Below are 24677 nucleotides of genomic sequence, written 5' to 3'. Positions count from 1 at the left end.
GTGTGTAGCCAGGGCGAAGGTTCAGCTTGTCGCGAAACTGTCGCGTCGGGTGTCGTCACGTGGTACCGTATCGTACCTGCCCTCCGCAAGGTACGGTACCTACTACCGGTACCGGTAGATGTCAAAACGTCATCCCGACCGTCGCGACTTCCCAACCAACACTGCGACGCCCTCCCTTTTTCTCTACACTGCATTTCTTTCCTTCCTTCTTTCACACGTCCACTTCTTTTGCGCACTTGCGCTGACATGTCTCGTCTCCTTGACTGTAACCTTTCCACTTCTCTGCATGGCTTCACTCCCTTTTGATGCTGCGCTCAACGAGCCAGACACCGACGCGTCACATTTGCTTTTGCACCAGCTTATTATCGCCAATGAATTCGATAGACTTTCTTTTGTCACTGCTGAGCGGTACTTACATGCATTCTGCAACACTAATCTATCTCACATCCGCCGGCGATGGATCGGTCTTGCGCTGGCAGGCATGATTGGCGCAGCGCCCAATGTTGTTGATCATCTTCAACCTCATGATCTACAGAAACTAGGAGCAATTGTCCTTAGTGACACTGAGCTGGAAGAAACCAGGGTCGTTGCTGGTCTGGCCATGCGACAGGCCCTTGTGCACGACATCGAGGATGACCGTCTCTGGGCCTCCGACAAAGTTCGCAACTGTGGGCTGAATTTTCCCAAGGACCTCGATGTGCGCTGGATGGCCAAGTTCCAAGATTTCCTTGATGCATTGCACAGCTTAGCCTTGACCGCATCGAACAACACTACGTCGATTATTTATCCCGTCTCCCTATTATCTCCCGGCGAGTTCCAGTGGAGCAGTTCCAATGAGGGTCTTCCTGTTGCAATTATTCAGGCGGGAAGCTTGACCGTGATTCTACCAGGCCCCAATCTACGTGAAATTCACTTCCTCGACGTTCCGATCAATCACATCTGTAGCACACAGTCCCAACAATCCACGCTTCACGATTCTCAAGCACGGACAAGTGAGTACGAACCTTGGGAGTTAACACTTACACTTCAAGCGAAACCTTGGACTTACCGCTTCAACCACTCGACGCGTCAAGGAACAGAGCTAACGTTCATGTTTGAGCATTCCGCGGATGCAAAGGAGTGGGAGAGTTGCATCAAGGAGCATCAGCAATCAACTCAATCGTCCATGGGGCCACCCACTTTGAAGATAAATCCTCACATGTCCTCTAGCTCTCCCATCAAGTGCGGGGGTACGAGACGTCATGATAGAAATAAGGAGCAACATGCTACCGCCAAAGTCTCTCAAGCTCAACAAGAAGAGAATCAGTCGGGTCCTGCTGGCAATTCCTTTCAATTGCGCACAACGCCGAAATCTATCGGACAAATTAACATTGGATATCATCACTCGGAGATTTCGGGTAGCAGGCAAGCCGAAGGAGCAGCAAGTCCAGTTCAAGGAAACGGAAATCCTGCTATGGCAGGTGGCAGGGGAGGTGAGGCCTCGCCCAGCCAACTTTCAGATGGAACGACCCCGGTCAATAATGGGGCAAAACAGATACAGACGCAAGATCCTTCGAGGTCCGTGGGACTTATAAGCGAACATAATCCGATCTTCCACACTCCTACAACAGGCTTGAGGTCTAAGTCAGCAACCGCCAGGAAAGGAAAACTTCCCAAAGTCTCTCAATTAGCGAAGGACAGGGCTTTTAGGCCAAGCCCTGAGCCTGCAGAAGATATAGATATTGCAGTATATGAGGCGCCAGGCACAGATAGACAGCAAACCATGGGACCAACAACTATGAAGAAGATTAAAGCAAAATCTAAACAACAGCCCAAACCATCCAAGAAGATCGCCATGGACCAAAAAAACAGTACAAGAGACACCCGATCACGTGCCAAGCGGAAAGCTGTCGATGATGGCGAGTACATACCTGATGACGTGCGTTTAAAAAACGCGACTAACGCCAGTCGAAAGTCTGGTACACTGGCGTCAACCAGCACTAACAAGCGGAGAAAGAGAGTAAATAAAGGAGCTTCCGAGGAGATGATGGCCATGTCAGATGAAGCTCAAGTGGCCAGCAAAGAGAAGGAAGATAGCACAATCGTACGAGGGTCAACAAGGCTAGCTAGCAAGGCCCGAAAGCCACAACAGACCCAGGAGGGTGCTCATGGGACCATTTCTTCTTCTCTGAAGTCATCGAAAGCCTCCCTTATCCAGGGACTGGTTGACTCTCGCAAGCCAATGAAGCCGTCAAGCGCCACGTTCAAGAAGCCACTACGTCCCGTGCAGTCAATCGAACAACCTTCAACTCCAACGAAGACGAGAATGAGGCCATCGGAACCATCAAGACAAGCACATACTCCCAATGTCCGAACACATTCTACCGATAGCTCTCGGCCTGTCTTCCGCTCTTCATCGCCGATAGACCCTACTGCATATGAAAGCAACGTGTGGACACCGCACATTGTCGCACATACTGAGATACTGTCAAGTAATAGCAAGCCTGTGCCTGCGTCGCCCAATGCAGAGTCGACAGCTATCTCAGGACACGCGCACTGTGAGGAAGTAGATCTGGAGAAGAAGAAGGCAGATGTTCAAACAGCTAAAATGGACCCATTTCAGCAACGTCGGGCTAGTCGAAAAGTCTCGTCTTTCACTCGTCGGCTCACTGGAGAGGGATTCTGTGGCTCACCCAAAAAGCCCATTGAGATCACTAGCTCTTGCAGTTCTGAGTTTGAGACCACAGTACAAGCAATCACTCCACCACATCTGGGGGCTATGCAGTGGACTGGAGAGGATCAGCAGCAAACTCTGCATCACAAGCCTGGTCTAACATCTTTGTTACGAGCTTGGCCCCGTCCGGAGCACATATCTGGAGACAAGGCGACAACGAAGCAACTAATTCATAACCGGCAGTCTAACATGCCAAAGGTCTCTAAGGAATCCGAGCAGAGTAGAACACATACTTTACATGAAGTCGGTCGTATACCAGCTGAGAACTTGCTACGACATACTAGTAGGACACCAATAACAGACTCCGGTGCACGTCGATTACGTGGCGGAACTGCAGATGTTCCCGCGAAACATTCCTCGCTCGATCCCCAAAATACCACGAACGAGTGTGTTGTGGTTGCTCCTCAGCAGCTAGTTCAAGACACCCAAGTCACGAAGCAACCATCTGCTGAACACGGCGCAGACCTCGACATTGATGGCGAGCAGACACTGATCAATCATGACGGATACGATGAAAGCATTACCGGATTCGCCGCTTCCTCTATCCACTTCCCCTCTTCACCGCCTATTGGAGGTTCACCGAGTAGCCACAGCTCGACTTCAGCGGACTCTGACGTGCCACCAACTGACCCCCCTTGTCTAAATTCAGAGGCGGAAGAACTGGAATGGGAAGCAAGTCTCAGTCCTCATCAGCGAGCGCTACATGACCTGTTGATTCGCACTTCGAAACGGGTATTGCGACACGTTGTGGACAATGAGACTGCTGTGACTGACATCGCGGAGATATTCGAGAGGGATGGGGAGCACGTCTTGCGCTCCTTGCTTCAGCGCCATGCTGGTGACTACGAGCATGTGTTCCACGAGATGGATGTCAAGGGGAAAAGTCTGCAACATGAGCTGCAGGACGTAGCCAAGCATTTGGCTAATCAAAGAAAACGTATTCGCGCGATGGTGTAGGAAGAGCTTCGTCATGCGTGTATGTAGGTATGTACAACAACACTTCCCTGTTATCGGAGCGTCTGGCAACCGGTACATCTATGACTCCAGCAAAATACGGTAGCCATGATTGAACAAGAAATAGCTAGTCTAGTTTCGTTGTAGCAGACATCCGAAACAAATGTTATGAACCGTACCACTGTTGACTTGAGAATTCGCTTGCAATTGCTACAACAGGCGTTGGATCATCGCGAACACCCTACGCGATGGCGGGCCAGGCAGAAGCAGCGCGCTAACGCAGCCACTGGTTCACCTACCTCCGCAACACTCCTCTCCAGCCTAGAATAGGCTTCGTGCCTGCAGGCAACCATTCTAGCGTTTGCTTGGTGGCCGAAATGGGACGCGAAATAGAAATTACATATGTAGCGAGCAGTCCGCCTTGACTTTGGTTTCGACAATATGAATACAATGGCGACAGGAGAGGGTCAGATCGAGGTACGCGAGTTCCTTTCGCACTCTTCAACCCGATCATCTAATCTAGCCCTAGCTTCCTGGTTTCGGACGGCCGCTCGACGTCTGGGATCATCCAGAAGACAACCCAAGGGCGGCAGCTCTCTCGGCAGTGAAGGACTGGTGAGAATCATGTCTTGGATCCTAAAAGCAAACAAAATTAATAACTTATATCAGGGATCATCCAGTCCTTACCGTTCGGGAGCGATGCATGCTATTGTTCATGAACTCGATCACCGATAAGCCTGGTTGGGAGAAGAAAGTGTACGATGATGAAATTGTAGCCAAGTGGAGCCAGGAAGCCGAGGCTCTTGACTGGAACAAGGCCGCCATTGCCCACGGAGACATGAGCCCGGGGAACTTCAATCATGTGAGCAGTGGAAATACAGTGGCCAGAGGACATTGCTGATTATAGTAGTGTATTGCTGAATTACGTGCCAAGGCAGCCTTTTCCGAGAAGAGTGGAATGATTCCCATCCTTGACTCAACCTCGTGCGTACTGAAGAGCGACACGGCTATATCGGCAGATATTAAAGAAGAGCTACGAAATGCAGTAAGAGACTTGGAAGACGTACCTGATCACCAGAAGGACTGGCATCCTGGATCTGACGGCCAAGTTTTGGATCTCGTGCACCCGTCCCTGTTCCCGTTGATCTATCAACGATCGCGCATATTGCCAGACTCAACCATCAACTTGGTGACGTGCCTTCAGAGCATTGGCAAAGGCACGATTCTACCCGATCCGCAGCCAAACCTAAAAAATACGGGAGATTCGCACCTGTGGTCATCCCGTTTTCAATGGCTGCCTTGTGATGTATCCTTTCCAGATGGAAAGAATGCTCGAATCGACTCGTATATCAACAACCTGCATCCGGTGGATCACAAGGGTCTTTATACAACCATTGAAAAGCTGATTACGAAAGCAGTACCCTTCTGGGATGTTGTATATCGATGCAATGCAGCTGGCGATCTTCAAAGCCGACAACGTCTGCATGTGACCGGCGTTAAGTATACTCTCCCAGAAGGAGTTGAGGAATATCCCACAGATGATCAACTTGACGATGACGAATTCGACGAAGATGAGTATTACGACCAAGTCGCAGCTTTGCGCATATACGACAAGCCAGAAGCAGCCGACTTCAAAGATCTTTATATCACCCCAGAGGACGTTACGGATCCATTCAAACTCTTTGGCAGGCGCGACAAGAAGCTTCAGGTCATTGTCAAACTTGCCAATATTCACCTCACACCCGAGCAGCCCGAGTACGCGGGTGGATCGTGGCATATCGAAGGGCAGTTGAACGAACACATTGTGGCCACTGCTCTTTACTACTATGACAATGACAACATCACGGACTCGCAACTATTTTTCCGCACAAGGGTAGACGGAGAAACTTTCTCCGAACACTTGGGCTACGAGCAGGGCGACTTTGGTGGCATCGAGAAGATTTTCGGTATTGAAAACGAGCAGGACCAGTTTCAGGATATTGGCAGCGTGCTTACAAAGGAAGATCGCTTGATCGCTTTTCCCAATGGCTTCCAGCACCGTGTAGGAGATTTCAAACTCGTGGATCCCTCCAAACCAGGTCATCGCAAAATCGTTGCTTTGTTCCTCGTCGCGCCTACTATTCCCATCATCTCCACTGCAAACGTGCCACCACAGCGCCGCGATTGGTGGCTCAGAGAAGTCGAAGCACAAGCCAATAATCTGGTCAGCAATTTGCCAACTGAGTTGATTGAGATGGTTGCCGAGAGAGTGGACGACTTTCCCATCGGATTGGAGGAGGCGAAGGAATTGCGGCAACAGCTCATGGTGGAGCGAGGCCGATTGGATGAAATGACGTTGGAGGCCCAGCAGCCAGGGTATGGCTTCAACTTCTGTGAGCATTAACCATGTGTTATTGCTGTTATCATTAGCATTCTATGAATACTCTCCACACTTTTGAATAAGCAATCGGTCAGGATTCTTAAGAATCAAGTGTAAGTAATGGACGCAACGTACGAATACTTGCATGAAATCTAGATGAATAGGAGTTCGAGCTCATCCCCTACGGTTACAGGTTACCACTTCTTCCAAATCTAAACGGAACAACAGGTTACAATACCACAAGCAAGCGCCCTCACGTGAAATCCATCGACCATGATTCGCTTGGTGGACTAATTCCCAACCCGCACTTCGCAACGCCTTCCCGGGTTTCCGAACTGCGCTGCCCAACTTCTCCTTCCCCTTCTGCTCGCCCGGGCCGTCTACACGAGGGAACACCACGAGTACACATAACACCGATTCCACTCTTCGCTCCATCAAATCCGCATACCATCACCCCCACAGTTCCACGAGTAAGTAATGGCCCGTAGCTGTGTTGCGCTAGCTACCGGTAGTTCCTGCAGGGTTTGAACTATAGCTACGGATCTGCGGCCCTGCTTCCAACTATACGACTGCTGTGTGTGCTTGCCTCGGATTGTGCGGCCCCAAGGCGCAAGTCTTCTACTTTGCATATGTGTGAGAAAAATGCAAAGGGGGAGCGGGTCAGCGGTTGATGAGGGATGGAATAAAGCCCGGATGGGGGCGGAATCAGGCTGAAGTGGAATATCCCGTGCCGGGTGTCGCACAATGTTGGGGTGTCTTTTGAATTGATTGAGGTAGGTATTTTTTTGAAGCGCAAACTTTATCAATCGTATATTACTCCACTGGAGCGCACTGCAAGACCGTCGAGTGTAATGCAAGGGAGGGGTATAAGTGCATACTCACACATGCAAAACGGCCACAAACGATCGAGACTTTCATTCCCATTCATCCACGAGAGTACCGGTAGAAAAATCCGTCCAGCTTGGACAGACAACAACCAAACAACACCACCTCGCAAATCATGCCCTCTACCAAATCCAAGAATATCATCATAACCGGCGCGGCCCGAGGCATCGGCCGCGCCACAGCCCGCCACCTTCTCTCCCTCCCCGTCTCGCACAAAATCTTCATCATCGACTTCGATGCCCAAGAACTCTCCTACTGCGTATCCACACATCTAGCCGCCTACGCCCCCCGCGTAGGCTCCCACATCGCCAACCTACGTTCGCCCGCGGAGATCAAAGGCGCAGTCCAAAAGGCGGTCGAGTTTTTCGGCAACGGTCGCATCGACGTCTTGATCAACAATGCAGGCGTCGCGCGCGGCTTCTTCACCGCCGGCAACGGGACCATGGAGGATGAGGCCACGGGCGAGCAGTGGCAGACGTACATTGAGACGAATCTCTCCGCGCCATTTTATCTCTCGCAAGCCGTGATTCCGTACATGAAGAGTAGGAACAGCCAGCCACACGACGCCCCTGGAATTGATCGAAGCGTCGATTTGAAGCGTACAGACGAGTTCAACCAGTTACCACTGAATCTCCACGGCGAGGACAGATTGAACGAGGGCGGAGCAATCATCCACATCTCGTCCTTTCGCGCACACCAATCCGACCCGGATTGCGAGGGCTACGCTGCGTCCAAGGGCGGCCTATTGGCGCTTACCCAGGCCATGGCCGTGTCGTGTCAGCGCTGGGGGATCCGCGTCATGGCGATTTCGCCCGGCTGGGTCAGCGTGCAGCACGAGTGTCGGGCACGCGATGAAGCGTCCAAGGCGCAGCAGAATGGCGCGTGGAAGGAGCGCGTACCGCATGAGGCCGAGGCCGAGGCCGTGAGGATGGCGGCGTGGAAGGATGATTTGGAAGACCTGTGGCATAGACAGCATCCAGCGGGTAGGGTGGGCAGAGGTGAGGATCTAGCCGAGGCGGTCGAGTATGTCATGGGCGCGGGGTTTTTGAGTGGGCAGGAGTTGGTGTTGGATGGAGGGGCGAATCGGAGGAAGAATCCTAATATCTAGGAAATTCATGGAGACGACATGTGCAGGTGCGGTTGCATCGTGATAAGCTGTTTTCCCTGATATGCATAGGTTTTACAGATAGGTACAACGCCAGCACCAGAGTTGCCCCAGTGCCGTGCTTGCAAAACAATGTTGTCCATGGTATCCTGATCATAACCCAAATGCTAGCGCATATAGCGCCCAGGCTTGCTGAAGGATAGCGTCAGAAACAATTCACTTGAGACGCACTTCAATTGAGTCCAGATCCTCAATGCCGGCATCGGCGACTGTATCTAAAGGCGAAAGTCGTTCTCCATCAAAATAAAGAGTGACTGGCTGATCTTTCTGGATTTTGAGTTTCGACTTGTAAGCGCTTGTGATGTGTTCAAAGGTGGTGTCCTGGATTAGAAGTTGTTAGTAGATGAGACATGACGATAGTACTACTGGAGACTTTGGGGGAAATGGCGCCGTGTATGCAAAGCGCCCTGTGAGGAGAGCGCAAGGAGAAGGAGATTCTACGTACCGGCTTCACAGTCAAACGGAAGTCGTCTTTACTACTGATCTTCAACACGAGGCGGACTCTAGCGGTCACTGGCTCTGGTTCTGGCGTTAGGGTCCGCTGCTCAGCCTCTAGGGGCGCTTCCGCTGCCGTCTTCTTTGCCGCCGCTTCTGCCGCTTCTTCCCTCTTTCTTTGCATGAATACTTCCTCGGTCCATGCTTTGACGTGGATTTTTGGTATATTGTCTTCATCATACAGGGTTGTATCGCCATCTACAGAAACATTCCCGCGCTCATCGACCTGGATGCCCAGTCGCTTGATTGTCGTGCTGTCAAATAACCGTGTCCCTTTCCACGTGAAGAAGATTCCTCGGGTCACGTCAGGACTGTATCCTTGTCTCTCACACCAGGCTTTTCGTGGTTTCTCAATCGTGCTGTTTATCCGTACTTTGACCATGAGCGGATCCGCATCGGGTATCTCGGGGTCAATGAACAATTGGGAAACCGGGATCCTGGTGGGCTCGCCTTCTGGCGCTGGTGTGCCAGCGGAATTTGTCCGTTCTAGGGCCCTCTGACGAGCTCTGGCTTGGAGCGCTGCTAGGGCGGGGTCCAGGACTTCCTCAACTTCCTCGTCGTTGTCCACAGCAGGCCGTCCCGAGGGACGCACACCCAAGGTATTTTGCGTTTCTGCTTGCCGTAATGCGACGTATCCGTTCACAGCGCCTTTATCGTCGTCGTCGTCGTCGTCATCACTCAGACTGATGATAAGAGGTTCTCTGCGACCCGTTGAGCCTTCCGATGTCGATTTGGCGAGGGAGTCGTATCTTGCAGCGAGCGAGTCTGAAGCGGGAGGTAGGGGGGTTCTACTACGTCTCGTCGCTCTCACAGGACTGCCAGACTCGCTTTCGGGTATTACAGGCTTCTCGTCTTCGGTACATATCCTCCGTCGTTTACTTTTGCTTTCGCGAGGCACTGATGTTTTCCTTTGCTTGGCCTCTGTTTCTTCCCTCCTCTTGTCCTCTTCCCGCAGCCTGTCTTGTTCTGCGACAATGTCCTTGAACTCGTTCGAATGGCTAAACATGTCCTCATCCTCTTTCTTCGGGGCATCCTGCCAAGCTGCGCGCTTGAACAAGGACCGTTTCTTCGGTGCGGTAGTGGTGGGAGGAGGTTCTGCCATTGCAGACGTGATTCGTCAAATCGCGGCAGTCCGGGGCGAGGTCAGAGGTCAAGTGGTTGTGCCCGCGCCCGCGTAAAGTCATGTGGGGCACCACCAACGCGCGGTCACGTTTTGCGCCATCCGAGTTACATTGTGGTCCGTGCACCCTTCGACTTCACTTCACCCACCACCAGGCTGGGCATTTAGTGGCACAGTGCTCTCCACTCAGCATCACATAGCACGAATCTCGACACCACAACCACCGCTCGATTCCATCGATACCCAGGTAAGCTCTTGTAGCTCTACTCTACTCTGGTCGTTGCTAACAATTCGTAGTCCTGCATTGCCATATCAAAGCTCCATCTAAAATGTCTACAAACGGCGAAAGCCCAGGCGCTGAAGCTGCTGGCGATTCGAGAGATCCCAGTGGCTTTCTTAGTGAGATCATTGGCGCTCCTGTCACGGTGAAGCTCAACTCGGGCATCATTTACAAAGGTGTGCTTGCACGTGCCCAAGTCACATTCTCATGTCTGACCTCAAGGATAGGAGAACTTCAATCAGTCGACGGCTATATGAACATTGCACTTGAGCGATGCAGAGAAGTCTCAGAAGGAAGAGTGACACGCAACTGGGGGGATGCTTTTGTTCGTGGCAACAACGGTATTTAACTCCCCTTCGGCTTCCACGCTTGTACTAAAACTGCCCATAGTCACATACATCTGTGCAGACAACGCCTGATTGTGAGTGTAATTGAGTATTAACGCATGTGGGTTACGATACATGAAGTCTGGTCTATTATATATAAAGGCCCACTGAGCTTGCAAAGTTGCGACTTCCTAGATGCACGAGAGTTGGAGTCGTGCCTCACCTTCCGCCGAACCTGGCCACAAATAGATGTACTCAAGGCCCACCGAGTAAAACTTGCATTACCAGAGAGAAGTTTTTGCATAGTACCAAGACAGTAGACTATCCACGCACGATCTCCCTATTCTCAATGCGTCTATTACACTCTTATCATTCTATATATGCCTTTCTCAGTTCATCATTTTCTTAGTACAAATATTCAGATGCATTCCGGTAGTACAACCGTGTATGCTTTCACTTTCACGGTGAGCCCCCTAGCAGCGGAGAAGTCTATACGCGTTCAGCACACTCTCTTATATATTACACGACCAAGAGCGAGCGATCCAACCGCTACCATTCATAAGGAGTCTTTCCAAATCGGCCTGAAACAGGTATTGTGCATATTCATCAAGCCATCGCTTCTCGACGAGAAGACTGAGTCGGGGCAGCTTACAATCACAAACCAGCTGGTATCTTCAGTTGAGGATCAGGAACGCAAAAATCTACTCAAGAGTAGTATGAGCGCTATCATTATTAATGAGCTTATCAGGACAAACCCTGAGATATAGCAGGCCGTACCGAGAAGATACAGGCATGATGGCGTTCACTCGTACGTACTTTTACAATGGGATTACTGCTGACTCACGCACGACTGGAGTTTCATATTTCCTTTATGTTGTAGTGATATTTTTGAATTCTTTATCCACTCCGTCCGCATTGCCACTGTTTCATCTCTTTCATTCGCAATCTGCTTTGTTTTCCCAGCAGCGCAAATTCGTTGTCCTCTGCACTGCGCAGCGCTAGGGTCCTTCGAATCCTTACACAATGTATTTGAATGCAAATAATCATGACCGGCAAGGCGTTCGACTCTGTTGTGATACTATTATTGCCAGAATGCATGAATGTTCTTCCCATCAAAGTTCATATTAATCAATACTCGTACCTAGTTTACACGTATTCAGACTTCATAACTTGTATTCGATCCTACTATACATACCACAACTTAACGCAGCTCCCATTGAGCTTCACTCACAGATATGAAGTTGTTATACAATCTCACCATTTTAGCTTTCTCCACAACCCTCATTCAGGGTGCCCTCCTCTCGCGTAACGACACAGAAATATCCGGTGGAGGGCTTAGTAACCGCGTTGAACACGTTCATGTTACTGAATATAGTACCGTCTATGTTCAACCGAACACTAGCACAGCACCACCCGGTGGATGGAATTTCACCCAAACCTCAGAAGTTGTTGTAACCACAACTCTGAACACTACCACAAGTAGTAGCACTGATACATATCACAGTACAATACCAGCTCAAAGTTCAGTTAGACTCGATTCCTCTTCCATCCATGGCACTGGCGTCTTCAACTGGCCCGCTCCTTCTAGCCAGCCTCAATCCAGGCCTGCAGCTTCCGTCAGTGCTACGCCTGCTCTTTCTCACCTTCCGAAATTCAGTTATGCTCCTTCGCGGACGAGTTGCTCCAAATGCCGGATCGTAGGGACGGGGAAACCAAGCCTAGGACGTACTTCTATTCCGCCGTCTACAGGGGCTGGATCTGCAATTTATGCATCGACGTCGAGGGTTGCGACTGTGTCTGTGGAGACGACGGCGATTGTGGTGGTGCCTGTGCATCCTTCCAGTCTGGGGTTTGTGGCGGTGCCTACTCATCCATCGACTCCGGCGGTTGTGATTGTACCTATTCATCCATCGACTCCAGCGATTGTAGTTGTACCTACACATCTGCCAGTTGCAGCAAAGGCAATGAATTATACAGGCCGCCTGGGCCAAAGTGTTGGAATCAAACCCGAGCGCGACATTCATCAGGATATTGCCCACGTGCTACCGCGTGCTGGGCCCACGGTCATCAACACTACAATCGAACACGGGACCTGGTCATACCACAAACACGGTGCTAACAACGTGGAAGTGGAACATGGCGATCTCGCCGCTATTTTGCCCAACACCCTAGACGGACTACCCGGCAAGCAGGATTCAGACAATGCAGACAGCGTAGTCGTAAGTCCAGCCCGCGTCACAAACTACCCCGACGCAGGCGAAGACAAGAATGAAGAAGAAGACGCCACACCACGAACAAGTAAAAAAACCATCCTCATTACTAAAACCCGACAGCGCCTCTCTCCCACCCCATCACCCTCCACAAAACCTCCTACCAGTAGCTTCAAACCACCGAACCCCACAACCACTCGGCCAAAATCTCCACCATCACCACCCTCCTCTAAATCCTCTCCCACAAACTCTCCCACGGACTCCCCAACCCACATCATCATCACCACCCTCCTAACCCCAAACCCACACTGTCCCTACCCCTACCCAAACATCTACTGCGGTCCCGCCAAAACAACACTCCTCACAAGAACCATGACAAGTATCCCCGCGCTGTCGCCTCCTGCTGCTACGGACAACAACGACAACAACGACAACAATGACAGCAACGATAACAACGACGACAACAACAAAGACTATTCGACAAGTACAACTCGGTGCCCCTACCCCGGTCAAAACTGCTAATCTGCATGCGCCGTCTTGCTGATGTGAATCTGCGCTTTAGTGCTGAGACGCGCGCTGGATTGACGCGGACGAGCGGGATGAGGGGTTTTGCGACGAGGACGGTGGGGTTGGTAGTTTTTGGTGAGGTTTTGGTTGGGGTGGGGGTTGGGGTGATGGTGTGAGGTTGCTATGAATTGGTGGTTGTGTGTTTTGTTTCTGTGTTTATTTTTTGATTCTTTGTCTTTTTTTCCATTGGGTTTTTGGTCCTTGTAATCTCGTCGTGTCCTCACATGTATACTTGACTACGTCAAACCGAACTTGCAATCCCTCACATAAAGCTCCTCGTAAACCACTACGATGCAAAAACTCTCTCTCGATACAGTGTGATGATCGCTTACAAGTCGCAATCTCAAAGACTTTCACCTATTAGCAGCCCTCTCATCCAGCGTTAACCCCGCACACTCCCTCAACAATCTCGCATGCACATTTCTGGCCGCGACCGCATATGCCAATATATCCACATGCTTCTGCTTCCCATCCGATCCGCCATCAAAGACCTCGTAGCTAAACCAGCTTCTAAACCCCGTCTTCAACACGGCAGTCGCTACATCCACGACAGGCAGATATCCGCCATTATACGGCAGTGGTCTGAAATCATGGCTCCAGCGGGCTCGCGGCAAGAGGCCCGACTCGTCACGTTCGTCTTTGAGAGGTTGGGGCACTTTATAGGCGTCGCTGATTTGAAGGAGGTAGACTTTGTCTTTTGGAATGGTGGCGCTGAGCTCGTCGAGGGATTTTTGGAAGCGGGAATCCAGTTCGGATTTGGAGACGGCTTCGATGAGACCAGACGCAGTGCGCGGGTCTGCCCATTCGCCGCCGGCGGTCTGGAAGGTGTCGAGGCAGAGGCCGATGTTGGGGCGGTCGACGGCTTGTACGATGGTCCAGACGTCGCGCCAGTTGGGCGCGTGAGTTGACCCTGATTTGTTTTTTCGTTTAGATCTTAAGAACGTCTGTGGATGAGTACATGGAGGTATCACATACAGCACCAGTTCTCGTAAGCCAACCTGAATCCATGCTCTTTGAGCATGTCACACAATCCTCTCAAATCCTCTACCACCTTGTTTTTATCCAGTTTTTCCAACGGGGAGTCTGTACTTCCAACCTGCAGCATATCCGTCCCACAGGCTTGCATTATACGAATCCAACCTGCTGCTCGTTCAAGCGCATCTTTGCGTTCATTGGAAGCCTCGGGCCAGCCCTCGAAGTTTGCAAAAGGCTGCAGCATCATGATGCCTAGTCTGCGTTTGTCGCATTCATCCTTGATTGCAGCGGCGACGGTGCAGAGCTCATCGTAGTTTGAAGGGGAGACTTGGTGGCCTAGGAGGGTTTCGCCATGGGCATGTCAAGTCTACCCGAACCAAGCCGAGGATGCCGGCACGGATCGGTGCAGGATGAGTCCAAGGATGGGAGTGCATGTGTGGTGTACGAGGATTTGGAAGAAGTACAAGAGTGCAAAGGGAGAAGGGGAGCAGGGGAGAAGGGGAGAAAGAGAGAAAGGGAGAAAGGGAGAAATGCCATGGTGGAGAGTGTGGTGAGCAGTCCAGACGCCTAGACGGCCGACTTGGAGTGAATAGAAACCCCCCACACAGCAAGCGAAGGCTGCTGCAAAACTCCGCACCAGCCAATCACAGCATCGCCGACTCCGCTGCCAAAAGCCAAAAACATTCGACTCATCCAGCATTCGGCGCGTCTTGCAAATAAAGACGCAGCCCGGCATCTCTATTGTCGACCGTGGCTGTGACTGTTTCTCTTTCTTCTCTGCACCAGCAAAAAGCTCTTCTCCTATAGCATTCATCTCTCCCTGGGACAGCTCAAACGTACCTTCCTCCTCACTGACATTCAGAGTCAGCCGCCATGTCTGTGAGTACATGACTCCACACCACCACCCATCGCCAGCCCCAAAGCCTGAAAGCTGCAACCAACCTGTCGTTCCCATCCTCCTAACAACAGCCAGTTCCACATTGCGAACCCAGCGGTCGGCGACCCCCAAAACTCGGAAGATTGGCGCATCCGTGGCTACAACCCACTCACCCCGCCCGATCTGCTGCAGAGCGAGATCCCCCAGACACCAAAGTCGAGAGAGACGGTGCTCAAGGGCCGCAATGAGACAGTCGAGGTGGTGCAGGCCAAGGACGCCAACGGTCGCTTGCTCGTCGTCATCGGCCCCTGCTCCATCCATGACCCCGCAGCCGCGCTCGAATACTGCGACCGGCTGATGAAGGTCAAGGAGAAGTACCAGGATGATCTCCTCATCGTCATGCGCTCCTACCTGGAGAAGCCCCGCACCACAGTCGGCTGGAAGGGTCTGATCAACGACCCCGACATCGACAACAGCTTCAAGATCAACAAGGGCCTGCGCATCTCGAGACAGCTCTTTGTCGACTTGACGGAAAAGGGCATGCCGCTGGCCAGCGAGATGCTCGATACCATCTCTCCCCAGTTCCTGGCTGACATGCTGAGCGTGGGTGCCATTGGTGCTAGGACGACCGAGTCGCAGCTGCACCGTGAACTTGCCTCTGGTCTCTCCTTTCCTGTCGGCTTCAAGAACGGCACAGATGGCAGCCTGGACGTGGCAGTCGATGCCATTGGCTCGGTCAAGCACCCGCATCACTTCCTCTCCGTCACCAAGCCTGGTGTTGTCGCCATCGTCGGCACCATTGGCAACGACGACTGCTTCGTCATCCTCCGCGGTGGAAAAAGGGGCACAAACTTCGATGCCAAGAGCATCAAGGAGGCGCGCGAGAAGCTTGAATCCAAGGGCCTCAACTCGCGCTTAATGGTCGACTGCAGCCATGGTAACTCGGAAAAGAACCATCTGAACCAGCCCAAGGTTGCACATGCCCTGGCCGAACAAATCGCGGCTGGCGAAACAGCCATCATGGGCGTGATGATTGAGAGCAACATCAATGCCGGCACACAAAAGGTGCCCGCAGAGGGCAAGGCTGGCCTGAAATACGGTGTCAGTATCACGGATGCGTGTATCGACTGGGACATGACGCTCGATGTTCTCGAGGAGCTCGCTCAGGCTGTAGCGAAGCGCAGGGCGTTGCGCAGCAACCAGAACGGCACCAACTAAAAGTTTATTGCTTTTGCTGTCTTGTAGTAATGATTCTTTTTGCCGCGGTATGCGGCCAAGATCGGGCGTTTAAAGGACTTGGATAGAGCAAAAGATCGTAATACATGCTGGGATCATTGCATCCCTTCTTCACAAGCACGTGGTTCGCGGCAGACTAGAGCATGAGCATGGAAATATCAACTCGCTAACAATTCATACTAATACCCTTAGTAGCAGCTATGTACTCGAGCAAGCAGCGACTCATGCTACCTAGGTTCGGTACGAGCCTTGGCGGACATAATCATGTTTGTTGCTGGGCAGGATCGTCCTTCTCCATCGCTGCGCTTCCTGTCGTCCGCCAGCAGCCTCAGGTTTCAGCACCCCACGCAAGTGCTTTAGCGAAACGCCGCACCGCTCATCCTCGTCCCGTCCCGCGTGCAGGGAATAAAGTACGCTTTTCTGCTCAACTTTTTGGCCTCGTAGCCAAAGTCGCAGGTCAACATCTTGGGCCAGCCAACTTTTACATGGTATGCATTGCTCCCGAGAGATGAAAGCACAGGGTCCCACAGAGCTATGACCCTTGGCTACCTATCCACACGCCGGGGATCACGAATCAGCATGCTAACATGGGCTTACGTCCTGCAGTGGCACAGCCACAACCTTCTCAAATCACCTCGCATGAGCAAAAGGATTCGATCGGCCGTCAGAACAGGCAGTCTGAACCATCAACTTGCTCTTGCATCTCTCTATTAGGGAAAATTCACTGTGGTACAAAAATTGCATTGGCTCTTAGATATGAACTGGGTCCCGCAGGTAGCTTTGCAGAGCTGGCCAGATCACCTTGCAGCGTTTGTACAAGACTACAGAGAGTTGAATGTCAAAATGTTGGTCTCTAAGATTCTGAAATCCTTGCTCTTCTGGCCGCTCCTCTCCTCGTCGTTGGCTTCCGGTCTGAACATTACACAACAGCAAGCTATCAACAGGAACAGGACGATATCCGTCGGCTATGTATGAAATAGTCCATGTCTTAGTACTCACCGTGCCACTCAGAACTCTCAGTTAACATGCATTAAAAAGGTCATCTTCGACGGTTTCGAAGGCCTCGACGTCTGGGGTCCATTGGAATGGATCACCCAAATGTCCGTCTTCTTCCCCATGAACCTCTCCACAATCTCCTACAAAACCGGTCCCGTCCACGCCCGCTATGCCACTCATCTCGGCGCCAGCTACGACCAAGTCGTCGGCGGCTCCATGCTCGCAACCCACACCTTCAGCAACGCACCAGACCTCGACATCATCATCGTCCCCGGGGGCACCGGCGTCCTCAACGCCACACTCGGTAACAGCACGATCATCGAGGACTTTCTCAACGCCCGCTTCGACTGCGCAGAGTACCTTCTCGGCGTCTCCTTTGGCGTCACCCATCTCGCACGCTCCGGCCTCCTCAACGGCAAGAAAGCGACGACGAACAAGAGCGGCTGGACGTGGATCACCCCGTACGGCAAGGACGTCAATTGGGTCACGCAGGCGAGATGGGTCGCAGACGGCAAGATCTGGACGAGCAGTGGCATGGCTAGTAGCATCGATATGATGTACGAATTCCTCGGCCAGTTCTACGGCAAGGAGGGCGCGCTGAATTATATGACCAATGTCATCGAGTATGCGCCACACACAAATCCAAACTGGGATCCCTATGGCCCCGTTCATAACGTGAGTTGTTTAACCCCCGCAGAACCGGAGAGAGTGAAACCTCGCATTTTCACGATAGGTGAAACCATGCTGACATCTGTTTTTTTCCTTTCTTCGCAGGTTCCTGGCGCAAATGCGACATCGCCCACGCTGGATTGTGTGGGGCCTGTTCCGCTGCCAGTACGGAATTCGTCTGCGAGTTCGTCGAATCAGAGGTAAAATATCCTGGGTTAGGGCGGGCGTTGGCCTGCCGTTTATGTGGTATGATGGATGGCTATGTAGCATGATAAGTAGACGAGGCGTTGTAACAATGCACATTGATGAAATATTGGCTTGCAAGGATGTTGGACTAGGCCGATTGCAGAGAAATATATAGTGTGTAGAGGAGCTAATGTAAACTTGCTAGGTAGCTAGCTGGTACTGTTGGATTTTTGTATAATGTTTGATGTCCAATAGATGGACTGATATGTGGTATTGTTGCATGGATTGTAGCATTTGTCCCTTGGACACTGGACCGTTGAACGTTGGACTGATGCGGATATCACACAATTTCGGGATGATCTGACTGCATAGCCTTTCGACTTGAACAATTTGTCACGTATCAATCTCAACAATGAGCTAGAAAAGATTTCAATCATCTTGCAGAACTCATCTATAAATTCCAACAAGAATCCAACACAAAGATCCGCCTACAATAATCCCTACATTCTCATTTCCTTTTCTGTTTTGCACTCCCCACCACACATCACCCCCACCCAACCCCCTCAACACTCCTGCACTACAACAGCCTCCGAACTCTGCGCAACAAACCTCTCATCATCTGCCCTCCCCACCGCCTTCACCCTAACCATCCCCACACCCCCATCCACCCTAATCTTCGTCTCAAACCCAGTCTTGGGCGCCGAAACACTCTCCAACAATCCCGCCTCGTCGTGTCCGGCAAACACCGTCCAAGCCTGGACTTCCGTCGCCCCGTTCCAACTCACATACACATCCGTACCGGTTGCGGACTTGCACGCCTTGACTGCGGGCAGCGAGGTGGGATAGCCCTTCCACTCGCTCTTGTACGTCCGGTAGTTTGCAATACCAGGGATGCCAAAGTCTGGTGCTGGGGCGCCGAAACGCCAACTCGCGAGCATGGTGCCGTTGAGATTGTACTCTTCGGTTATGGGCTGGCTGCCGTAGCCGAGGATGACGTATCCGTCTTCAAAGTTGATGTGCATGGCGCCGCCAAACTGGGCGGCAATGGTTGTGTTGTGGTCCATGTATGTGGTCTTTAGGGTTGCGGACTTGTTTGCCGGGTTCAGGGTGTAGAGGTGGCCTTCTGAGGGGCGCCAGGGTGGGGGTAGGGTGTTGCTGTTGTCGAAGATGCTGAGGAGGAGGTCGCCGTTGTGGTTCCAGAGACGGGCGTCGTGTTGGTAGCTAAAGTGGCCTTCTGGAGTCAAGGGGATATCTCCGCCCTCGCCTTTGCCGCGGAGGCGCCATTCTATGTTGCCGGTCTTTTTGTTGATGAAGAGGACGTCGTAGGTGTTGCGTGCGGAGATGAGGATTCCCTCTTCGTCGCCCTCGCCCCAGACTTGGATGCTGTTGACGTGGAAGTAGTCCCATGCGTTGAGACTGGTGTTGCCCCATCCGTAAAGAGCGTCCAATGGAACCTCTGCATCTTTAATCCCAATGTGGTCGGTGGATTTCCAGCTCCATAGTATCTCGCCGTCCGGGATGGTCACCTCGTACACCACCGAATCAAGCAGCCAACCATCTTTTGGACCGCCAACGGGCGACAAGTCCCAGGGCGTGATGTTGTACCCGGGAACGAGAAGAGTGTTCGACGGCGTGATATAAGCCTCATGAGCATCAATCAGCGACGTCGTTTTACTTCCCTCTGAAAAGACAAACGTGGGATCCGACACTGAAATGTTGTGCAGTAGATTATACGAATCGTCCAAGATGAGAACGACACTATATGTCAAAGCCCCGGATGCCACAATCGGTGCGTCCACGGCCATATTGTACACGAGCACGGGCTTCCCATTCAGACGCTGCGGGCCAAAATTGGTAGCGGGGTATTGGGTGTAGGGATCGGACTGCCAGATTAGTTCGCCATCAGGGGAAAAGATGGTGGCGGCCTCCTGAGGGCAGGCTGCGCAGTTGACCGCGAAGAAGAGCGGGTTAGGACTGCTGGGGCCGTGACGGGTGATTTCTAGAATGGGAGGCAAGAAATCAGGTTCCGTATAGAAACTTTGGTGCGGCCATGTTGCGTTTGGAGCTTGGCGGCGTTGGAGAGCAAAGTTGCTGTTGGAAGGGGAGGAGGAAGAGTAAGGGGAAATACGGGCAGAGGCCAGAGAGGTGCAGGCGAAGAGGAGGGTGGGGAGGGTGTGAGGGAACCGCATGGTGAATGCAGTCGAAGAAGCGAAGCAAGGAAAATGCTAGGTTGTGCAGGAAGACGGTTGGAGTAAAAGGAAAAGATGCATGGTCTATCGACTTTATAGTCAAAATTTTGGAGAGGTTCGGAAAGAAGGCACAACGCGATGTTAGATTAGCCTTCCCAGGTCTACAACGCCTAGGTGCCGCTACTGGGATGCCATCTCGAGGATCCTGTATGCCTTGCATTGGAGCCACCAATGAAGACTGTGTTGGTGTCGAGGGTCGAGGCCGCAAAGTTGGTGTGTATGTTGTCTTGCACGGTTCGTTAATCCTTGTTTTATACTGGAAATGGGCTAGAGGATTGCTGATTTGAGGATAGAGAAGGTGACTGTTCAGCATTAGCTTAGTCACGTCTAGTGGTAAACGGGATAGAGGCTCGAGTAGTCTAGCAGGTATGTAATTCGACATGCAACGGCCTTTTAGTGCTGACCATAAAAGACATCTTCTTGCCATTACCAGCACATTTAGTGGAGCTCGTGGAAGAGGCAGCCAGCTCTAGTGTCTCTCGATCAGCAGCCAAGGGACTTATATGCTAGATATGGGGTGTAACTACGCTCGTATGAGGTGTTTTCTAAGAGTTCGCTTACGGCGATCTGGACTCGGACCAGGAAAGGCTGGCGATTGTGCAGTTTTGAGGCCAAGAGCGCTGGATCGGGGTAGCTACTCGCATAGGGCAGGGCGGGCAGCGCTGACGTTGGCCGATCCATGGAGTATGCATCTTGCCATTCATCTCACGACGCCACCGACCAAGAAGTCGGTGAGAACGCCACTGTTCAGCTCCTCCAGTGGCAGACTGCAGTGGCAACGGTTGTGAGAACTGAGTTGATATGCGCACGTGGATGTGAGATACGCGAGTCAAGTTCTGCAGTCTGCAAATGGAGATCGCATAGTCATGTGTAAGGCGTACCGGTACTGGTAAATACCGAACACTGGGCAATCTTGGGACCACTGCAACGTCTGATCGGTACAGTCTTCCGACATTGTTGGAGGCGAACAACCTGACATATCATCACATATTATATCTAGTATGCACGCGTAATCCTAGGCTGGAACGTCAGCAAACATCTCGTGTATGCACACGCGTCCAAGCTTACGGTACACAGCGCGTTGGTGTAAGAGTAGGACAAGACGGATAGGGACCTCTTCTACAACCTGAAGCTTTGGTAAGATATTCCACCTACACATGCCGTGCTGATTGTGACAATTACCTAGCTCTGACACGATTTAGCAGCGAATTATGTTACCATCTTTTCTTTTCTTTTCTTTGGTGGTGGCGTCTGTTTGAGCTGGTTTGACTTTTGAGTCGTGAGCAATGCCTAGCGTGGTGGGAAGTGAGCACCAATGAGTGGCCTGAAAATGAGGATTTAGCTCTGCTGATCTTCGATTGTTTCGATGCTTTGCAATGTGCCGACGTTGCGAACAAGCAATACTCCCGTGCGCTACAGATAGTAGTTAAGAAAGCTGTAGAGTGGTGCATACCCAAGGATGCGGCTTGCCGTAGTCTTTGAATTTAAATCTTCAGCCATGGGTCAGAGCATTTGTAGAGCGTAGCGTATCGTGATCAGCGTAGGTGCCTACCAGGAGTTCGTGTAACACAATGTGCGCAGTTGTCCAAGTTTGGCTAATGACAACGTCAGAACTCGGTGTTATCGTTGCTGCTATCGAGGAGCTTTCTTGTTCGTCTTCAGTCACAATGCGAGCTGAAGTGTCTAGTGATACCAAGTAAAACCTGTGGGGGCCCTTGCATCACCACTTAGGTAATTAGTACTGAGTACACCTGTTAACTTTCAACACAATGACGCTTCATGAGATTGGATAAATAAGGAACGTAATGACACGAGAGTCGTCATCTAATATGGTAGGTAGCAGCGTTTAACCGGACGACTGCTCGGACGATATGTTTCGGGCTGTCGGTGTGACAGTGGATTGGCAAAGTGGATTGCCTTACCACCTTCATTCCTAGAACGAAATATCACTGGGGCGCAGTTAGGCTGACACTTTTGTCTTGCGTTTGTCAGCTCATCCTACGGCATGGGTTGTTGATCCCCAGCGTTTAAGATAAAAGAGGGTAGGCCTTACCACTTTGTATATGTAAAGCGGGACAAAACAGCAGCTCTCACCCTCCCACTCACAACATGCCAGGAAAAATCGATGATGCGAGCTCGAAGCCGAAGCGACGTGGAGTGTACCTCCTTACACATCCAAGGTCGGCGTCGAACCTTTTTCAGACGATGATGGCAAATCAGCCAGGTTTCCAGAACTCGGCTTACCTTATCTTTGAAGCAAGCTTCACCATATTCGAATCCTTTAACCACAAAGAGTCATGGAGCGACTGGTCCGAAGACGAGTGGAAGACCCTCCAAGATGGATTTCAGAAATGTTTCGGCAAGATGCTTGAAGAAATGGCAGATGCAGAGTCCAAGGCAAGTACACAAATCTCCATTTGGCAATTGTAAGATAGAATATGAAGTTGCGCAGAGGGCGCGGAGTGATAGATATACATGCTCCATGGCGCTCTCGTAATATTCTCGCACGATGGCGTGCCCGCTCACGCTTCCGATAGGATTCGCTAACGCAGCTTCTTGCAGGGCAAGCAAGTCTTCATTAAGGAACACGTCATTTTCATGGGACCATACCCATTGCTCAAGAGTGTCTATGGAGAAAAAGGTGCTCCGCCACCGATCATCATGCATCATCCCGATGAGGCTCAGGACGCTCATACCAGTGTCTCCAGTCTGCCTGACAGCGTCCTCCTCTCCTTGCAGCCAATCTTCCAAATACGACACCCGATTCTAATGTTCCCATCTATGCTACGTTCTCAGATCAAGGCCGGGGCCTCGAAAGGTTTTGACCGCAGAGTAAGAGCCACAGCATCGCTGCGATTTTCGCGCGAACTGTACGACTGGTATCTGAAGCAAGGAGAAGAGACACAGCCAAAAGTCATTGATGCTGATGATATCATGACTGACAAGGCTGCTGTTGGCCAACTTTGCTTGGAGACTGGAATGGACCCAGACTCTGTCCAGTATGAGTGGGCCACAAGGGAAGAGCCACACCCGATGAAGGCCATCATGTTGGACAAGATTTGCTCATCTACGGGTATCCTGCCCGGTTTGACAGCTCAAGGTCTTACTTTGGAAGCTGAAAAGGCCAAATGGAAGACCGAGTTTGGGGAGGAGGATGCCGAGCTTCTAGCGAAGCACGTTCAAGATGCCATACCAGACTACGAGTATCTTCACAGTCGACGAGTTCGTTCGGTACCGTCGGAGAAATTGCATTCTTAGGTTTAGTGGTACGGTAGCACAAATGTCAACTCCAACGTTGATAGCATCATAGCCAACAATTTATGGACCAGCGCGCTCTGATAAAATATTTACACGTTGACCTAATCATTTCGTACCATGATAAAAACATTGCGGTCCATCAATAAACTGCTATACAATTTTCTAGATTGGTAACATCCACCGAAAGTCGTTTCAAGCGTTCGAATGCATTTCCCAGCCGCGACACCGAACTCCGTCACAACATATTGCCGACCATCAGTTCTTCGCCGAACCAGGAACGAGATTGAGAAGAATGACTCTCGATCCGAGCAGCTCGTCTAAATCAAACCGCGCAAAGTAATGCGCTTGGTAGATCCTTATCACTTATTTTACACTAATGCATTGCTCCGCCTGGTGGCAATCCAAGCTACATATGCGAATCGCAGCTCCAATCAGTGGACAAGATTGAATCAGCTGTAAATTGACCTCTTTTGGAAACCGATGATCCCGATTGCTTGCTTTATTGTCGATTAAATAAACCGAGATATTATTGGGCCAACGGGGTTCAACTGCCTCAGCCTACCTGCAAGGCTGAGGCACAAGTAAGGGAACCAGTAAAAGCAAACGACGCCGAACGGAGCTGCCGAACTTTTTGTACTACATCCTGCAGGAAATTTCGCATGAAGTCATTCTGGGCTGCTACTTTGCAGGGTTTCTAGACTGCAATTTTACCTTTTTTTGACCATGTTCGAATTCAAGAGCATCATCGTCGACGATCACATGACCTGACTGTCGAACATTGTTGTGACCGATAGAAACTCTTCGCTGTGCTCTTGAGGGTTGAGAAGGGATGTTTTGAGGGTATAATCTACCCGGTCGCATCTTCAACCGCGACTTCAATGTCCTCTGGTCACTTCACGCTGGCGATTCAACGACCTAGGCTGACTGCGGCTCAATGGTTGTCAGACAGGCTCACACCGCTCAACAACCAGCACATCTTTAGATGCAACCTTAAATGGCTTTTCCTCTCGTCTTCTGCGCTAAAATGATTTCGGCTCCCCGATGCTGCAGATCGCTTGCAGGGCACACGTTTCCGGTCAAGGAAAACCTGCGTGATCCTGCACACCGAATCCTCTGGGCTGTAGGATTTTCATTTCTCCAAGCAAGCTGGAAAGCTC

At 51.3% G+C, this 24677-nt stretch overlaps 13 protein-coding genes across 13 annotated transcripts; 9 read left to right on the top strand and 4 right to left on the bottom strand.

Moving 5' to 3' along the window:
* Positions 1–286: 286 nt before the first annotated feature.
* Positions 287–3670, top strand: IAQ61_001962 (uncharacterized protein; the record flags this gene model as incomplete). Its single annotated transcript, XM_003833774.2, has 1 exon — positions 287–3670. The coding sequence occupies one exon, from the start codon at positions 287–289 to the stop codon at positions 3668–3670; it is 3384 nt and encodes a 1127-aa protein (XP_003833822.2).
* A 364-nt stretch (positions 3671–4034) lies between these two features.
* IAQ61_001961 (uncharacterized protein) lies at positions 4035–6697 on the top strand (the record flags this gene model as incomplete). Its single annotated transcript, XM_066095339.1, has 6 exons — positions 4035–4144; positions 4197–4282; positions 4337–4529; positions 4578–6039; positions 6255–6496; positions 6539–6697. The coding sequence occupies exons 1-6, from the start codon at positions 4109–4111 to the stop codon at positions 6695–6697; spliced, it is 2178 nt and encodes a 725-aa protein (XP_065954823.1). The 5' UTR covers positions 4035–4108.
* A 329-nt stretch (positions 6698–7026) lies between these two features.
* IAQ61_001960 (uncharacterized protein) lies at positions 7027–8019 on the top strand (the record flags this gene model as incomplete). Its single annotated transcript, XM_003833772.1, has 1 exon — positions 7027–8019. One exon carries the CDS (start codon positions 7027–7029, stop codon positions 8017–8019), a length of 993 nt encoding a protein of 330 aa, XP_003833820.1.
* Positions 8020–8232: 213 nt separating this feature from the next.
* Positions 8233–9673, bottom strand: IAQ61_001959 (uncharacterized protein; the record flags this gene model as incomplete). The annotated part of the gene is made up of 2 exons (XM_003833771.1): positions 8233–8397; positions 8522–9673. 2 exons carry the CDS (start codon positions 9671–9673, stop codon positions 8233–8235), a joined length of 1317 nt encoding a protein of 438 aa, XP_003833819.1.
* An 80-nt stretch (positions 9674–9753) lies between these two features.
* Positions 9754–10390, top strand: LSM6 (U4/U6-U5 snRNP complex subunit lsm6; the record flags this gene model as incomplete). The annotated part of the gene is made up of 5 exons (XM_066095338.1): positions 9754–9808; positions 9882–9938; positions 9989–10147; positions 10199–10312; positions 10362–10390. 5 exons carry the CDS (start codon positions 9754–9756, stop codon positions 10388–10390), a joined length of 414 nt encoding a protein of 137 aa, XP_065954822.1.
* A 1142-nt stretch (positions 10391–11532) lies between these two features.
* Positions 11533–13029, top strand: IAQ61_001957 (uncharacterized protein; the record flags this gene model as incomplete). Its single annotated transcript, XM_066095337.1, has 1 exon — positions 11533–13029. The coding sequence occupies one exon, from the start codon at positions 11533–11535 to the stop codon at positions 13027–13029; it is 1497 nt and encodes a 498-aa protein (XP_065954821.1).
* A 398-nt stretch (positions 13030–13427) lies between these two features.
* Positions 13428–14296, bottom strand: IAQ61_001956 (uncharacterized protein; the record flags this gene model as incomplete). The annotated part of the gene is made up of 2 exons (XM_003833766.2): positions 13428–13984; positions 14050–14296. 2 exons carry the CDS (start codon positions 14294–14296, stop codon positions 13428–13430), a joined length of 804 nt encoding a protein of 267 aa, XP_003833814.2.
* Positions 14297–14640: 344 nt separating this feature from the next.
* Positions 14641–16144, top strand: AMT16 (Phospho-2-dehydro-3-deoxyheptonate aldolase amt16; the record flags this gene model as incomplete). The annotated part of the gene is made up of 2 exons (XM_003833765.2): positions 14641–14928; positions 15023–16144. Exons 1-2 carry the CDS (start codon positions 14923–14925, stop codon positions 16142–16144), a joined length of 1128 nt encoding a protein of 375 aa, XP_003833813.1. The 5' UTR covers positions 14641–14922.
* A 774-nt stretch (positions 16145–16918) lies between these two features.
* Positions 16919–18031, top strand: IAQ61_001954 (uncharacterized protein; the record flags this gene model as incomplete). The annotated part of the gene is made up of 3 exons (XM_003833763.2): positions 16919–17131; positions 17201–17833; positions 17933–18031. The coding sequence occupies 3 exons, from the start codon at positions 16919–16921 to the stop codon at positions 18029–18031; spliced, it is 945 nt and encodes a 314-aa protein (XP_003833811.2).
* A 545-nt stretch (positions 18032–18576) lies between these two features.
* IAQ61_001953 (uncharacterized protein) lies at positions 18577–20202 on the bottom strand (the record flags this gene model as incomplete). Its single annotated transcript, XM_003833762.2, has 1 exon — positions 18577–20202. One exon carries the CDS (start codon positions 20200–20202, stop codon positions 18577–18579), a length of 1626 nt encoding a protein of 541 aa, XP_003833810.2.
* A 5-nt stretch (positions 20203–20207) lies between these two features.
* Positions 20208–20549, top strand: IAQ61_001952 (uncharacterized protein; the record flags this gene model as incomplete). The annotated part of the gene is made up of 1 exon (XM_066095336.1): positions 20208–20549. One exon carries the CDS (start codon positions 20208–20210, stop codon positions 20547–20549), a length of 342 nt encoding a protein of 113 aa, XP_065954820.1.
* A 72-nt stretch (positions 20550–20621) lies between these two features.
* Positions 20622–20954, bottom strand: IAQ61_001951 (uncharacterized protein; the record flags this gene model as incomplete). The annotated part of the gene is made up of 2 exons (XM_003833761.2): positions 20824–20954; positions 20622–20768 (listed from the first exon to the last, which is right to left on the bottom strand). The coding sequence occupies exons 1-2, from the start codon at positions 20941–20943 to the stop codon at positions 20622–20624; spliced, it is 267 nt and encodes an 88-aa protein (XP_003833809.2). The 5' UTR covers positions 20944–20954.
* Positions 20955–22371: 1417 nt separating this feature from the next.
* IAQ61_001950 (uncharacterized protein) lies at positions 22372–23620 on the top strand (the record flags this gene model as incomplete). Its single annotated transcript, XM_066095335.1, has 4 exons — positions 22372–22659; positions 22825–23465; positions 23521–23528; positions 23592–23620. 4 exons carry the CDS (start codon positions 22372–22374, stop codon positions 23618–23620), a joined length of 966 nt encoding a protein of 321 aa, XP_065954819.1.
* Between the last annotated feature and the right edge of the window lie 1057 nt (positions 23621–24677).

Source organism: Plenodomus lingam (genome assembly GCF_022343315.1).
Source record: "Plenodomus lingam strain CAN1 chromosome Unknown contig_13, whole genome shotgun sequence".
NCBI lineage: Eukaryota > Fungi > Ascomycota > Dothideomycetes > Pleosporales > Leptosphaeriaceae > Plenodomus > Plenodomus lingam.
Note: the sequence above shows the minus strand (reverse complement) of the source record. Positions and strands in the feature narration are given on the sequence as shown.